The sequence below is a fragment of the Pinus tabuliformis genome, chromosome 1_1 (assembly GCF_031772625.1).
Source record: "Pinus tabuliformis cultivar Carrire ecotype Pingquan chromosome 1_1, CPIR1, whole genome shotgun sequence".
Taxonomy (NCBI): domain Eukaryota; kingdom Viridiplantae; phylum Streptophyta; class Pinopsida; order Pinales; family Pinaceae; genus Pinus; species Pinus tabuliformis.
The window spans coordinates 480,961,740-480,976,952 of record NC_142297.1 but is presented as its reverse complement, the minus strand read 5'-3'; the positions used below and the strand labels follow the sequence as shown (position 1 = coordinate 480,976,952).

At 33.7% G+C, this 15,213-nt stretch overlaps 1 protein-coding gene across 1 annotated transcript; it reads right to left on the bottom strand.

Moving 5' to 3' along the window:
* Positions 1 to 9,645: 9,645 nt before the first annotated feature.
* On the bottom strand, positions 9,646 to 11,589 carry LOC149213843 (uncharacterized). The gene is made up of 2 exons (XM_089389178.1): positions 10,872 to 11,589; positions 9,646 to 10,547 (listed from the first exon to the last, which is right to left on the bottom strand). Exons 1-2 carry the CDS (start codon positions 11,587 to 11,589, stop codon positions 9,646 to 9,648), a joined length of 1,620 nt encoding a protein of 539 aa, XP_089245304.1.
* Positions 11,590 to 15,213: the final 3,624 nt, after the last annotated feature.

Below are 15,213 nucleotides of genomic sequence, written 5' to 3'. Positions count from 1 at the left end.
CTCCAGGTAGCTCGTACTTTTTAGGATGAGAGAGGAAGATGTGAGTTGTGTTGTGATCAAATTCTCTCCAACTTTTCCTGTATATATATATCCATCAATGAGGGTGTGTGACACATGTGTTGGGCATGTGAGCCTACATTACAAAACTGGCTGACCTTTGCACATATAATTTATTAAGAATAATAAATTCAAAATATAAGTTCTGCTCATTGGATTAAGACTATTTTTATATGGATTTTACACCTCTCAGAAAGAGGAATCCAACAAAAATATTAGCCTCTTAATCTGAGCATCAAAACATGGAGTTTGGACCTAGTTGTCCAAATTTAACATGCAGCCATACCGATAATGGAAGAGATGGAAATTTTGAATAATTTTCTCTGAATATAAGTTATATCTTCTTGCAATGATTGAATTCTCCTTCAAAGCTGCTGGAAGCAATTTTTATGATCCTTGTTTCATGCCAAACGTGCAATATGTTCCTATAAATATTCTTTGTTGTTCATGTCCATCAATTTTCCAATCAAACAACAAGTGAAGTTTCAACTCAGAAACAAATACTCCAAGATACAAATACTAAAGATTTTGGTGTTCAGTCTTTCACAACATGCAAGGGGTAAAACTATTATCATAATATGGTCTCTGCTAAAACACGAGCCTACATCCATCTTAAATTTGGAGTTTTCTGGGCTCTAATGATATTGAGTTTAATATGAATTGTTGTGGGAATTCATTAAAATTTGGAGTTTATTCTCGCAAGGTGCCCATTTGATCTTGATAAGCAACTTAGACTTCTTAAGGATTTTTGCTCTACCATGGGTATGACTGTTAACACTGAGAAAACAAAAGTTATGATTATCATATCCAAGAAGGACGCTTAGGCTAATTTTATGTATCACAATAGTAACTTGGAAGAAGTATCTTCTTACAAGTATCTAGGAATTGATATTCATCACAAGCTGAACTGAAACTATAACATTGAGAAAAGGATTAATGTGGGGTGGAAAGCTTATTTTGGTCTTGAAAATAATCGTAAAACAACAAACCTCTTAATCTGGGATAGAAAGATGTTCCTCTTCGAAACCTTAGCCACTCCTATTATCTTATATGGATGTGAGGTTTGGGGTTGCAACATCTCTAGAGAATCCTGGAGAAAGATTGAGCAAATCCAGAAGCGTTTTATAACGTATAACCTTAAAATTAAAAGCAATACACCCTATCATATTCTCCTTATAGAAGTGGGTCTTTCCCCTATCGAGAGCCTAGCTAGGCTTCTGTTGTACAAGCGCAAACTCGATAACATGAGACACCATAGACTTCCTAAGCTAGGTTTAAATTCCAGCCAAAACCACCTAAGGCTCAAACGAGGTTGGTATAAAACACCAGGGCCTAATTAAACCATTGGGAGATTGACAAAAATGTTGCATTGCAAAACATTAATAACATTAAAAATATTATTACTTCTAAGTTCAAAGGAAAAATGTGATGTGAGAAAGATTTAGCAGCTAAAAGAAAATTAAAACATTATAAGGAGGTCATCAACCCCACCCTAGAAGATCAAAAGTATCTCTCTATTTTAACTAGCTCAAAGAAGAAAATTAATATAGCCAAGATTAGAACACCATGGATGGAAAGGATTTGCCATCTCTATGAGAATATGAACATCGAGGATGAAAATGCAACCACATTAGATCTCATTTCATAATCTTTGTTGCAATATTGACCTTCCGAGCCTTTTACCATGTCAAAATTATAGTGAGCTCGGGAGGTTTCTCTCCAAGCTTTTTGAGCATACTAGGAATAAAATCTTAAATCAAACTAAATAATTCGTTTCTTTAGGCCCGGTAAACCAAAGTTTGGCCTCAATAGACATTAACCACCACCATCATCATCATCATTTTTTTTAAATTTATAAGACTATTATATTATTTATTTTTCTTCATTTTATTATTGTTTTCCCTTTAAAACCCATATTTCTCCAATATATATATATATAATTGTTCCCTTAACATTATTTCTTCAAAATTTTATATTTTGATGATAAATCTATTTATGAACTTAAAATATAAACATTTATATAAATAACTTAACTGTCATAAATTTGAAATTATAAACTAAATATTAAATTTATTTATATATTCAAAAATATATTATTTTTTTACTTATAACTTCAAAAATAATACACATATAAATTTGTTATTAATATTTTTGTTTTTTTTCTAAAAATATATAATTTTTTAATTTACAACTGAAAAAATAATACCCAAATTTGTTATTGATATTTTTGTTTTCATGAAAATTTGTACAAAGATGATAGTGTGAAAAAATACGTGTAAAAAGTTGATAGCGTGGTAAAAAAAAAAAAAAAAAAAAAAAAAGCAAAAACATTGTAGATCCATTTGTCCATAGATTACTAAATTCAAAGATGCGGGGGCCCAGGTAAAAGCAACCTCAGTCGCAGGCGGACATGATTTTAACTATTCAAAGTTAACTGACGTCGCGTTACTAAAAAATGAGACACTTTAAGCTGAGTTTTAGTATAATGAGACACTTTTAATTGTTTTTCTTTTTCCGTTATTGCAATTTGGGATGGTTAATGGTTTTGCAAAATACAAATGTATAAAGAGGTTTTTAAAATATTCAATTCAATTTAGTGTAGTCGATTTAATTTAGTTATTTAATAATAAATTTATTATTTTTATTAAAACTCAGAGTTATTTTTATATTTAGAATTTTTTTCTAATTTGATTAATTTTTATTTAAACAAGTTAGTTTTTATTTAAACAAGTTAGTTTAAAATTAAGATATTATAAGGAAAAAAATAGAAAATTTTATATGAAAAATTTTATGTCTAATTTTTTAGAAGTAAATTTTGTAAGTATTTCTTATAAGTAAATTTTGTATTTTATTTTTGGGATTAAAAATAAATGTATTATTATTTTCTTGGGATTAAGAATAGAGGCAATGTTATATTTGTCTCTATATTATAATTTTTATTTATTTTTGAAATAGTTATAAAGATATTTTATTTTTTATTTTTGAAATAGTTATAAGTAAGGATATTTAATAATTTGTTGTATAGTTAATTTGAATTGATTTAATCCATTTTATTTATAACAAATAAATAAAATTTAGTTAATTAACTACTTTTTCAAAGATTTAAATTATTTTCACATTTTAGATTAATTTATGCTAAGTGGTCACACACATAACTCTTAAAATGTGTGAAAAGTTGCAAGGATAAGCATTTCATTTAATGGAAAATTGACATATTAAATGACACTTCATATTTTTGCAAAAAATATCATTAGGCAACAACATAATTCTCCACAATTAGTCTTTTTACTCTGTATCAAAATTCAAAGTACTTCAATTGGATAAAATAAAAAACTTGAAATTTCATCACCAGCTCAAAAATGTAACTCATCTTCATGCTTTCACCCTATCTTAAATCATGTCTCCATATTAACATATCATTTTACATCTTCATGCTTTCACCCTATCTTAAATCATGTCTCCATATTAACATATCATTGTTTTTTAACGTGTACATGACCAATACATCATTAACTTAAATTCCTTTGTATATTTTATGCCACTTGATAATATAATAAATGATTAATTCTTTTATTGAATTAAATTATAATTATTTTTTATTTTTTTAAAAGTAAAATATACTAGAGATTATTCTTCCTTTATATATAATATTTTTAAAATGTACGTTACCAATAATAAAAGTTTATTATCAACTCTAAATAAAATATTATAATAACATAAAAATTTGAAAAAAAAATTATGATACATTTTAATATGAAATTTACAGATAATGTATTATCTAAAGAAAATTTTAATTCCTCTCCCACAAACAAAGAGTCATATATATCATATTATAATAACATAAAATAATTGAAAAAAAAATATGATACATTTTAATATGAAATTTAAAGATAACATATTATATAAAGAGAATTTTAATTCTTCTCTCATAAACAAAAGGTCTTATATACTAATTTGATATGTTTAGTCGTAATTTTAAAATTAGATAATAATAATAACAATAATAATATATTTGGCTGCATAGTGTTAATAACTTGAAATTATATTGCGGAATAATAATAGATTGGCGATTGAGGCAACTGGAATCGTTGAGCAGCTCACTGAAGAGCAGATCTCTGAATTCAAGGAGGCTTTTAGCTCTTTTGACAAGGATGGGGACGCCGGCAAGATCGACTCAGAGGAAGCTCGAAAACAACGATTGGAGAAGCGCATGGAGGATCTCGAGCTAACAAATCTCCGTGAAGGCATTCAGGCGGTGGCTTCTGCTTCCAAATCGTAGACGCGGTAGGTGGTGAAACCCCGGCGAATGAAAGAAGAAGAAGGGCTGCTTCTGGAGCGGCGGTGTTCGTCGCGTGTTTCACGTCTCCCCACTCCCATTTACCGTGAAGTTGATGACTTTTCGACCCAGATCTTGGAAGCTGTGGGCGTGGATTTCATAGACGAGAGTGAGGCTCTGACGCTGGCAGATAACCCTAGATCTGCTATCGATCCGCCAGATCTGGTTTACAATCCAGTAAATCGGGGCCTGAATAAGGTAGATCCGACATGTAGCTTTGCGGCTCGGGAGAATAACTTGGCTAGGGTTTTTGATCTTCTCAGCGCCGCGGCAGCGCAATATCATGGGCAGCTAGAACAGCCAGAACCCAGGCAACAGGTAACATCAACTTGTTTTCAGATTTTTATTAAACCCCCTGTGGGGAAAACTAGTCTAGTATGGGTGCATGCAGAAAGCACCATTATGCAGTTGAAACAGCAAATATGGGCATTGATGGGATACCCTGTTCAGATCCAACATTTGGTCAGTGGTAGGTGGTCCCTTCAGGATAGCAGAACCCTGAAAAACTATGATATTAGCCCAGAAACAACCATTGCTTTAAACCTTAGGCTGAGAGGAGGGGCTCCGGACCAGGGACATCCAAGCTCCTCAGGAGGAGACAAGGGGAAAAAGACAGCATCTCAGCATCAACCCAAGGGAGGCTCCTCTTACAAAAATATATTATAGGGTAACAGAGATCCAGGGTCCCCTCCAGATCAAGGTGGATATACACCTAGGCCATACATAGTAGATCAGCTAGGGCAAACCCCAGCCCTCAACTTTGATTCTACAGGACTTGAAGATTTCATTAAGTCATATGAAACGCAGGCCCTAATCTGCCGATTTAACAATTTTTTGCCAAAGCCAATGGATCTATTTCACTGGATCTTCACCAATTGGACCATGGAATGTGATATACATTTATGCTCCAAGGGGTTTTTCATTGTTAAATTCGCATCCACGGAAGTCAGAGATACAATCATCAGTGTTGGGCCTTGGTTTTGGGGAACATCGGGTCTTTTTATGACCCCATGGTTTCCAGATTTTGATCCAAACAAAATGACTGTCTCCAAAATGCCGGTCTGGGTCCGCCTATATAACCTTCCCCTTCACTTTTGGAGTGAATGAGTTTTGGAAGGAATTGGGAACAACATAGGGAAATACATCAAAACAGATCTGGAAAGGACTCATGAGAGGATCTACACTTTTGTACGCATTTGCATGGAAGTAGATCTAAGTAAAGGATTGCCGGAAAGTATAAGGCTGGTATACAAACAACAAAACTGGCTGCAAGGACTAGACTACGAAAACACTGCTTTCAGATGCAGGAACTGTAGGCTGACAGGACACTTGCAAAGTACATGCCCAGAAGCCAAGAAAGCAAACAATAAAAAGAAGCAGAAAGGGAAGCAGAGGAAAGGATGGCAATTTCCCCCTCCTGACTCAGAGGACGACGAATCAGAAGCAGAGGAGGAAGTTACCCCCACAGAGAATTCTGAGCCTTCCCAAGGAAAGGAGACCCAAAAGGAAAACATATCAGCCAACAAGGTTTCACAGCTCCATTCAAATCAGACAGAGAAGACAAGCGAGGATCTGAGTATGGGAGGGATCAAATGGCATCACCCCTCAGATACGTCAGACTCAGACAAGGATACAACTCCACAGAAAGCAGAAACACAGTTAGTCCTAGCTTCGATCGAGCCCACTCAAGGAGAGTGGCGCAAGGTCGAAAAGAAGAAGGGGAGAAAAACATGAGGTGTGAGTCCACTACTCACTACCGAGATCCAGTTTCTCTGTCCTTTCCTCCTTTCTTTTTTCTTTTCTTGCATTCTTTCTAAAATGCACGGTAGCCTCGCTACGTTGCATTGTGTGCGAAAGCACTCGAGCCCAATGGGCAACTTATAGAAATGCTTCAATGCATATGCTTTGTGTAACTTTTCATTTTTTAAATAAAAAGTTACTGCTTTTTTCCTGTGGAAAAACAATAATAATATATTTAAATTTAAAATTAAACTAAATTTATACTAATTTAAATTTAAAATAAAATTCAACAATAATAAAAAAATGCTTCTTCCTTCCTAAAACTCTGGTTTTCTCACAACTATATATATATATATATTTAATGAAACTCTTGTCTTCTCAAAACGATCTTAAAATATAAATATAAATATATATAATTTGCTTTGCAACTATATATATATATATATATATATATATATATATATATATATATATATATATATATATATATATAATGAAACTCTCGTCTTCTCAAAACAAACTTAATATATATATATATATATAGATATATATATATATATATATCTATATATATATATATATATATATATATATATATATATATATATAATTTTCTTTGCTTCGGTGTCACTCCAAACATGTTCACCGTTTATATGCCACCCCCTTGGGCAAAGGCTCTGTGTTTATTGACTGCGGCTGCAGTTTTTTCCATTGGGCTCTGCACCACTGATGTACCCTGAAAAAGTGTGATGTACGTATTGCATCTCCATTGGAGTTTTCAATAATTAAGGAATGTAGGCAGGGGTTAAATTTGACGGGTGACCCTACCCGTCAAGGAATTTTTTTATGACGTTTTTATTTTTAAACTGCCCATCATATGACTTTTAAAATTTATTTGTACAAGTTTCATCTGTGCTCTGTGAACTGGTTTGTTAAGAATAGAATCAAGCATAGCATATTTTTTTAATGGATTATTTATTTATTTTTAAACTGCTTCATACTCATATACTATATCCTAATGGATTATTTATTTATTTTTAAACTGCTTATTACCGTCCATTTATATCCTAATTCATACTCATATACTATAAAATAATATTGCTGTTAATTTATACCCTAATTCATATGTTATAAAATAAAAATCAAAACCATCAAAAGTAATAACTCGTATTACAAAATAACAAAACAGTCCAAGTCACCAAGGACACTATAACTGTTTTTCTGAAGATGTACGTAAAATTGGCGTAGTATTCCATGAACCCCACCCTTGGCAAAGCAGCAGACCATTAGCTTATTGCCAATTGGTCTCTGCACGCTATCTATATAGTCCTACATCTATCTGAGAAATACCCCACAAGAAACCAGTTTCTTTCTCACTTGCATGAAATGAATAACAGAACGAGAATCGCTAACAGTGTAGCTCAAACCAGAACTGCCATTCAGGATTTTAACAAATCGAGGATAAACTCCCAAATACTCTCCACATGGTTTTATCCTTCAGGTATATACATGATTTTACCTTCTACCTTTCCCCTCCTTGTGTCAGTTAAACCATCTTTTATGTCATAAATATCAAACACACTAAAATGTCTGCTGAACTTCACTCGATTGCAGATTCTGGAATATTTTGAAAATTTGATGGACAGGAGTGAAGTCCAACAGAACACACTAACATGTTTATTGAACTTCAGTATATTGGAAATTCTGGAATATTTCAGAAATCTGGAGCGAAATCAAACAGTTCACTTTGGGTCTGTGCCTCATATTTCTAAAATATTCCAGAATCGCTCATCTAGATAACGATGACCCTAAAATTTCTCCTTTGTAAAATGACGGACTTCATACTTTGATTAATAAACTTGAACGGAGATTTGTCAAAATAATGTCTTCTCTATCGATAAGCTTTCACTCTATCATCCTTGGGTTCGACGCTTACCTGGTAAAGCACTTTGATCGTTCTGCTTCTTCCCAATCTGCAGCTCTGATTTCAACAATGCTCTTCTTGCAGTCACCCATGTCAAAATGCCTCAAGCTCTTCGAGACCTCTTCTTCCTCTTCCTCCCTCGAACTCCAAGTGGAAACACTCTTATCAACTGAATTGAACTGAATACCCGATGGCAAGCCCTGAAGCTCTAAATTGGCAAAATGGCACTTTTCCAGTTCACCAATGTCGATGCCAGCGCTGTTTATCAGTGCAGATCTACTGGCAGGAGTATTATGCCTAGCAGGAGAACCAGCTTTAACAGGAGTATGGCAACGAGAAGTGCGAGAACTTCCGAGGGGTGTCATATCTGTTCCCATATCCTGGCAGACAAACAGAGATTTTTGAATATTCTACAGTCAGTAACCAAGACATATGGACCCATTATTCTAACATAGCAAACCAGCGTTTTGAAAAAATATAGACATGGGATACCAATAATGTACCTTGGATGGCTTATTGGATTCAAATGAAGATTGGACAGGCAAGACTCTATGCTCCATGCTTCCTGAGTTTGAAGATGGTTGGCTTCTAAAAGGTGGATTGATCACTGATTTCGGACTGATATCTCTGGTTTTCTTCAGAAGAACATTTCCTGTGCAGATTTGATCCTCAATATGGTGGACCATTGCCATATTTCTCTATCTTCTGACACTGAGTGTTGCCCAACCTTTGGGTAAGTGTCATCTGACCACATGAACACTTGCATGCATGCATTTACAGATGAAGGGGAAGATACTTGCAGTTTCTCTGGCTGCAAAATCAAAACCCACAGAGACCACTCCAGAATAAGTGAGTCAGTGCTTCAGTGCTTCTTCTAAAAATCTTTTAATCAATATTTTTATGAACCAAACAATTCAAAAACAAATTTTTCATCAAATCACTCAAGCTAAGATCTTTTGATCAATATTTTTCTTTAATCAATATTTTTAGAAACCTGTATAAGTTTGAATTTCAGCATCAGATTTCAACAGTGTATTTTGGTATAAAGAATTATCAGACTGCAACCATTGATTTCACTTACATAAGATTGCAACAGTGTATTTTGGTATAAAGAATATCAGATTGCAACCATTGATTTCACTTATAAAATAGAAACAAGGGTGTTATTGGATTTCAAACCTGAGCTGAGGAAGCTTGCACGAAGCCAAAAGAAGAAGAAAAGGAGCAAGCATGAGAATTTGAAGCGCAACAACATTTTATAAAAATATATCTTCCTGCCCATTATAATGCCCCCTCCAATTATGCAGGTGCAAAGAACTTTGACTGAATCTATTCATCTTGCCTCCCAAAAAAATCTCGTGGGAAAGTGAAGTGGTGTAAGTCTACCATGTTAATCCCATTAAAAGAACAATAGTTGTGAAATAATTTTCAAACCAAAAACATAATGTGCATGAACTATGTAAATGTTCAAAAAGTAGATTCAATATCACGATTCACCATGTACACAAACTAAATTTTGGACAGTTTCACCAAAAGAGGTAATTGTCAAAACACCACTATTACAAATATAAAAATAAAAGCAAAAAATTTAAATATTTAAGATTCTCCTTTCTTTAGCATCTTTCCAGATGTCAAATACCCTATCCCATTCCACCATAGATGAATCAAGCCCTATTAGAGACACCCGCATCAAGGCATCCAATGCAACTAATGATAGCTTTGTTCTTCGGACATCCTTTATTATGTTTTGTCTTGAGAATCCTCTCTCACAAGCAACTGTACTTGCAGGAATAGTAAGTATCGCCTGCCATAATTTTGACATGTGAGGAAAATTTGTATGCAACCCTGTAACATAAAAAATCCTCCATGCATCTTTCATGGATGATCCCTCGCAATTAACACGAAGAGTGTCAACAAATGGATGCAACTCTTTCAAACAAGCCTCAAAATCAAATGTAGTTTTGTTTTCTTCACTTTGATAATAAGGATGTTGTAAGTGTTGAAAAATATTTTCGAGCCAACGCTTTGAATTTCGTTCTCTGCCATGAACATCCTCTAAATAATGGCAAGGGCTAAACAATTTTGCTGAGTTGAAAAATGCAAGATCAGGGAATCTTCCGTTCAAATTCTCTACAAGAGCTTGAACATAATCTTTTGCAAGTTGTTTGCAACTTTCTATTGAACCTTCAATACACGGTTTCCATGATTGTTTTTGTATATCAACACAATCATCATATGCATGTGGAATTGATACAAATCGTAATTCATGCTTGTGAACAAGCCCCTCCTTATCACAAATTTCTAAAAAGCCAAATTTAGAGGCATCTATAAATTTAGATAAATAACATGTGCCATCTGCAAATGTGTCGCTTCTTAAAAACCAGCTTTTCAAAGTGTTTACCGTGACATCTATGGCTGCCCCTAAAGAGCTGACATCAATGTACTCTTCTTGGAATTGCTTGTTCAACTTGTTTAATTCACACATTATATCTGCAAGCATATGTAAACAAAATTGTACTGAAAAGATTCTTGCCTTATCATACCATGAGTCTTTTCTTTCATTTTTCCACAATGTTAATATGGGAGGCATAAGTGCAACAAGTCTTTCAATGACTTGTCCCCTTGAAAGCCATCTAACTCCATGGATTTGAAGAGCTTGAAGAGTTTCAAGTTGCATAAGTTCCTGTAGAGCAATAAGTTGACTATTTCTTTTCGTAGAATTTTGCAGCCAAGAATATACCTTATTTGCTAATTTCTCAACAAATAATAATTCAGGTATTCTTTTTGAAGCATCTGATGCAGCTAAGGCTTCACGATGAGCAATGAAATGAACACCTACAAGATTAGGTACATCTTTCTTCAAGAAAGTGATAAAACCATTTTCATTACCAACCATTGAAGAAGCGCCATTTGTGGAAACTCCTATCAATCTTTCTGTTGAAAGGCCCCTTGATTCCATTAAATGTTTGATTGCATCATAAGTTGTTTTCCCTCTTCCATCGCAAACATTTATGAGCTTTAAAAACTGTGAAATTGGAGGACCCAATCCTTTTGAGTTTAAAAACGTGGCATAAACCACAAGATGTTTTTCTAAACTACGGTCTGTACTTTCATCTAACATCAATGAAAAAAAAGGGCTATCTAGCATTTTGGAAGTTTGTAGCTCTTCAAGGTACTGAGATATAGCAAAAAGGAATTCTTTTGCAGCCATGTGATTTGTATATGATGTGTACTCTTTGTTCTTTGGCATATTAGGCGTGTGTAAAGACATTGTAAACAAACAAAGAGATTCATATTTTGAAAGTGGTAGATCCTCTTGTACCATCCAATATACTAATTTCATAGTAGTGATGACTCTTTCTTTGTTCATATCATCAATGCATGCAATGTGTTCTGTAATAGACTTCGCCTTCTTCTCATTTCCACATATCCACTTTGCCTGTGAGAGTTTATGAATGCTTGAATTAGCATGAACAATTATAGAATCATGCTGCAATGTAGAGCAACCAATCCCAATTCCCGATGGCCCCATTGCCTTATGCATTTCACAATATATGCATTTCATAACTGTTTTTCCTTCATGCTTTGCCTCTCTCAACCACTTATACTTAGTTTTCCACTGATCACGAAACTCTCTTTTTACTTTCATTTTTCTTTTTTTTTGGGTGGTAGGTTCTCCATGGTGAAATTCTTCATCACTTTTTTCATTATGCTCCAAGATATCATATTCTTCATTATGCCCCAAGACATCTAAATCTTCATTTAGATCAAAATCATGATCTTCTTTATCAGGCAATGAAGCTTGAGATGTATTAGACCATCCAAATTTTTTTTGATAGAAAGTTGATTTCCTTTTTTTGAAGACATTTTTGATATATAATACCTATATAAAAAAAATAAAGTATTTAGTATATATGAATTTCATTTCATCAACTAAAACCATATTAAAAAAATAATATTGCACTGTTACGCTACTGAAAATCCCAAACACTAAAAATAAATCTAAATAAATCATTTAATAAAACTATAAAAATACATCTTTAACAAATTCAATTAACTAATCCAACAAATGAAATTTTACAACAAAAATCCAAAACTAAACAATATAACAGCTGTTACAAGGAGAGGTCATTTATAAGTTTTTATTGTAGGGGGCCAGTGCCAGTGAAACAAAACAGTGAATTAGGGCCCAGGGGAATTACCAACAAAAAGGTCATGCGTCTGAGGACAGAGCTTACCTATAATAATAATAAATGTGACAAAATATTAATGTGTTGAGAAGATTTCTGCAAGCATGCAATCTCTGTAATAATAACAAATTGTTTTAAGTCCAGACAACAAAATTGATGATCGTTTAAGATGGTAATCAAAATGCAGATTGATCGCCTGACAGAGTCACATAATATTGCAGGGAATTAGAACCAGGTTCTATTCCTGGACAGTTTTGGCAATTAGGTGACTATGGGGGTGCCTCTGTTTGGAGTTATCTTAACCCTACTTAATCCTATATTTTATAATGCCTGTCATTTTATGGAGATGTTGTTTACTTAAGGTTATTATGAGTTAAGTGTATCAGTATTCAGAATATATTAATTTAAGATAAGTTCTGATAATTTGGTGTAATTGTTTATAAATTTTGCCATATTCTACCTAGGTCTCATTGTTCTACTACTGGGTGGTTTTCTAGTATAAATTTGTTGACATTCCAAATTTGATTTCTGAATTTTGTATGTATTATATGCTTTAGGTTTTTCAAAAACTAAATTCATTTTTATATGAAAAATAAATCTTAAACAACCAAGAAAAACATAACTTTAATTGGTGAGTACTGCTTTTAAAGTTTTATGGCATCGTTTTCTCTCTTTGGTAGGCTCACTAGGCTGAGTTGGGGCAGGGGCTAGCCTCATAAATTTGCTGTATATTAATTGAAGCTAATAACTATTTTAAATTTAGGAATATTTCAAAAAAATGATAAAGCTAACTGAAATAAGTTATTGAGAGAATTGATTTCCATTATATTTTTGAAATTTTCCAAAATCTACAATTGGTTTGGGTTTGTATTTGTTGGCAGGATGGAGATGGATCAGTGCCATTATTTTGGGGGACAGCGGCTGATGGGTCGCTCGTTTTCTCTGACGAACCAACCATCTTACAGGAAGGATGCGGGAAGTCCTTTGCTCCTTTCCCAACAGGTAGGATACATGGATTGAGGTTTGTACTGGTTTTTTTATATATTAAATCTAGGAGCGGTTAAAAAAAAATCAAACTTAGTAGATATTTATAATGAAAACTGTTACAAACCTAAACACTAATAGTTGGCATTCCGGGGCAAAATTTTGCAAATTTTTCACTTCTAATAAGAATAAAATACCCATTAAATGTATACTGAAATTGTGGACTTTCAGGATGCATGTTTTTGGAATGGTGTAATTGTTATTGTTATTTGTACAGAGAGAGAGGGAGGGATTTCAAAAACCTGGCAACGCTGGCGAATCGGCGATGTATATAAACTGATGACAGAAGCTGAAAACCCAACAGAAATCGCACCAGACACACGACCAGAACTCTGTTGGGGACCAGGGTTGATGTTGGTTTTCACTGTGTAGCACAGTAGCATCTATGATCAACTCGGCCTCGCAGTCGCCGCTCGAGCATACATTCCATTTCCGATTCACCTTGTAAGAGGCTTGTAACTTGTTAATTAAGTTTCCTGTTTCCATATCTTTCCATATCTTGAGACTTGAACACGCAGGCCGCGGTAATTTGGTACTTGGTAAGTTGGTATTTGGTAAGTTTACAGTGGAACAGTCACCAGTGGTAAATGCTCCAGGCTCAGAATTTATTTCCATTCGTGAAAGTTGGTGGACGTGTGACGCGTCACGCATTTGTAGTCTCTGGACTCTGGGTAACGACAGTTGCAACTTGCCCCCGCCGCCCGCGGGCCGCCAACTTACAGCCTACAGCCAGTGAGCCACAGACTACAGTCACTTCAGTCTTCACTATTTATACCGAGTCCCGACTTGGATGTTAAATATATATATATATATATATAAAAAAATTATTAAAAAAAACTTAAAACTTTTCATTTTCAAACATGCCCGTCATATTGACGTTATTAAAAATTAATAGCAAGTTACCGCTGACGTGGATATTTGAAATTAGAACATATTTTACGTGTAATAGACCTAAAACTGCAGACGGGCGTCAAATTTAACCCCCAAATTTAACCCCTGACTGTAGGGATAAGGCTTTCTTTTTAATATAAGTAGAACAAAAAACAATGTTGGGCCATGTTGTTCTACATAATTAAATGGACTTTGTCAATGGAAAAGGGCCATCCTTCCACTGATTTCAATTATAATTTTATAAGATGTGTGACTCAGAAAAGCGATGCATATTTGGTTTTGCTGGTCATTTTCTTCAGTTTTTATAAAAAAATACAATCACTACGATATGAGTTACTCTAATTCATCAAAGTAGGATGTTTAATGTTTATTTAATTTATAAAAGTAAGATATTTATTTAATTTATAAAACTATTTTGTAAATCATAATTATAAATCATAAATATAAATAAAAAATATTAAAATTAAAACACTGTTATGACATACTGCACGAAGAAAAACTTAATTCCTCAATGGAATTAAAATAGATTTACACTTCAAATTTTATATTGAGAGAAATTTTGCTTCGATGATTGTCTAGTATTTTTCTTAATAAAATTCTGGTTTTCTCAAAACCGTATTCTGTATTCTTCTGTGATGAAACTCTGGACCGTCTTCTCCAAACCAAATTAAGAAATGATAAAAAACAATTGCTGCCATTCATGTCACTCCGACAGAATTACTGTAAATATGGCATACCCCTCGTCCAACGCTCTGTTTTATTGTACCCAATCTAACCGTTTTAAAATATAATTGAAGGTTCTTAACGCGAAAAAGCGGCCTACATATATTTTGAACACCGTGCAGAGGAATCTCATGCGAAGGGTTGAAAACTCGAGCACGAATGTGATGGAGTTTTGGATTTATTAATTTATTTGTTTTGGAAGGGGTTAAGTTATTATCATTTAGTTGTCAGACAACTTGAAATAATTAGTCAATTAATCCTCCGAGGTTCAGAAGGGCAGCCTTTCGCTTTTTCTTTATACTTACAAA

Coding starts and splice junctions, on each gene's coding strand:
- LOC149213843 (XM_089389178.1), bottom strand. CDS start 11,589: ATGGGGCCATCGGGAATTGGGATTGGTTGCTCTACATTGCAGCATGAT. Junction 10,548..10,871: donor TGTTCATTTCATTGCTCATC/GTGAAGCCTTAG, acceptor ATATGCTTGCAG/ATATAATGTGTGAATTAAAC.